Here is a 2,359-nt window from a genome sequence, read left to right as displayed (position 1 = left end):
TATAAATTAAAAAAGGCACTTTATGGTTTAAAACAAGCACCTAGATCTTGGTACGAAAGACTTAGCAATTTTCTAATAGAAAATGATTTCAACAGAGGAAAAATTGATTCAACGCTGTTTATTAAGAGATGGGAAGCATTTTCTGATTGTCCAAGTATATGTTGATATTATTTTTGAATCATCTAACAAAACTCGTTGCGAGAATTTTGCCAAGACCATGGAGGAAGAATTCGAAATGTCAATGATGGGAGAGCTCACATTCTTCCTTGGACTTCAAATCAAGCAAATGAAGGAAGGTACCTTCATTTCTCAAACTAAATATTGTAGGGAAATTCTTGAAAAGTTTGAGATGGACAAATCTAAGGAAGCATCTACTCCCATGGGAACATCATGCTATCTAGATAAAGATGAGTCAGGTAAAGAGGTAAATCAAACCAAATACAGAGGTATGATTGGTTCTTTGTTATATCTTACTGCAAGTAGACCTGATATTATGCAAAGTATTTGTGTATGTGCTAGGTATCAATCTAGTCCTAGAGAATCTCATCTTACTGCAGTTAAGCGCATTTTAAAATATCTTAAGGGAACAACATCTTTTGGGTTATTGTATCCTTCAGAAGCTAAACCTAGCCTTGTAGGTTTTTCGGATGCTGATTATGGGGGCTGCAAGATAGATAGAAAAAGCACAAGTGGAACCTGTCATTTTCTAGGTAGCTCCTTAGTTTCCTGGCACTCTAAGAAACAAGCCTGTGTAGCCTTATCAACCACTGAAGCCAAATACATTGCTGCGGGTAGTTGTTGTGCACAAATCTTATGGATAAAGCAGCAATTAGAAGACTATGATATTCATCTAGATCATATTCCACTTCAGTGTGATAACACAAGTGCCATAATAGGAAGATGTAAAATTCCCCCTTTTTGCGTTCCCCTCTCGCTCTGCGACACTTCATTTAAAGCCATCTCTTCAATCAAGTTGTACGCCTCATCTTCTGTTTTTCTATTAATATTGCCTCCAGCTGAGGCATTTAACATCATTTTGGTGTGAGCGCGCAAACCTCCAACGAACGCCAGCATGTATGAAGTTTTATCGAACCCATGAACTGGGGTCGCCCTCAATAGTCCTTTGAATCTATCCCATGCTTGCCCAAGCGTTTCCTCCATCCATTGTTTAAATGAAGAGATCTCCAGCTTCCCTTGATTGATCTTTGGAGGTGTGAAGAATTTAGTAATAAATTGTTGAACCACTGCTTCCCACGTCCTGAATGTTCCCTCTGGGAAAGAATTCAGCCAGTCTTTTGCGTTTCCTCCAAGAGAGAAAGGAAACAAACTAAGTTTGACTCTGTCGTCCGTCACTCCAGTTATCTTCACTGTATTGCAAATTTCACCAAAGACTGTCAAATGTTTGTAAGGATTTTCATTTGACAACCCATGGAATTGGTTGTTCTGGACTAACTGAATGAGTGTCGGACTCATCACCATGCTGGTTGTATTGTCTGCTAGAACTGCAATGCTGCTAAAATTCAAGGGACCAACTGTGTTAGCTGTGTCCCCCAAAGTACGTTTGGGAGGAGGTTGATTGGCCATCTACTCAAGATCTGGTTCAAAAGTCTCAGGTGAAGAATGCGAAGCAACTTCTGGAGAAAGAGATCTCTCACGCAAAGGACTTCTCTTTCTCCTCTCGTATGGTAGACCTTGTAGCAGAGGTTGTTGGTTTTTCCTACTTCTAGTATGTATTGTTTCCTGCATACACAAGAAACACACCCTAAAAGCACTTTTTTAGACAAATAAAACAAAAAGTAATAAAAGAAAAATAAAACAAAAATAAGTACAATCAAGTCAAATTCAATCAATTCACACTACTAGAAAAATAAACCTCGAGTCCCCGGCAACGGCGCCAAAAACTTGTTGACAAATTGGCAATTGTACCAAATCGTACAAGTAATATAAATGGTAAGACCAAGTATCGTTTTCCCAAGAGACTCGAANGGCTTTCTCNTTNGCGTGAATTAAAATAATAAGACTTGAAAATAAAAATTAATAAATTGGATTTGAGAGAAAAAATATTAACATGCAAAATAAAGTTGATTCAATTGACAAAAGAAAACAATGGANGAATGGATGTTGTTGGGGGTTTACAATTTCATCTAATCTGCTCTCTCTTACCTACTACCTACTGGCTTGCTATCCCTAGCCTCCCCTAGTAATTAATACCGCATTATAAACAAAAGTTAGCGCAATTCATTGTCCTACCCTTATCCCTAGGTGGTATTGCAAAATCAAGAAATTACTCACCAGTTCATATCATTACTGTACGTCCCCATATCAATAAAGACAAACATCAGTTACCGAATGAGTTAAA

The 2,359-nt window shown here is 37.9% G+C and overlaps 1 protein-coding gene across 1 annotated transcript in view; it reads left to right on the top strand.

Moving 5' to 3' along the window:
• The first annotated feature begins 217 nt into the window (after positions 1-217).
• Positions 218-2,359, top strand: part of LOC106778322 (uncharacterized mitochondrial protein AtMg00810-like) — a 22,596-nt gene continuing 20,454 nt past the window's right edge. The window contains exon 1 of the mRNA XM_014666268.1: positions 218-902. Coding sequence (XP_014521754.1) covers positions 218-902 — 685 coding nt within the window. The remainder of the gene's footprint in view (positions 903-2,359) is intronic.

This window comes from Vigna radiata, unplaced genomic scaffold, assembly GCF_000741045.1.
Source record: "Vigna radiata var. radiata cultivar VC1973A unplaced genomic scaffold, Vradiata_ver6 scaffold_408, whole genome shotgun sequence".
Lineage (NCBI taxonomy): Eukaryota > Viridiplantae > Streptophyta > Magnoliopsida > Fabales > Fabaceae > Vigna > Vigna radiata.
The sequence above is the reverse complement of the archived record's forward strand: the minus strand, read 5'-3'. Positions and strand labels throughout refer to the sequence as shown.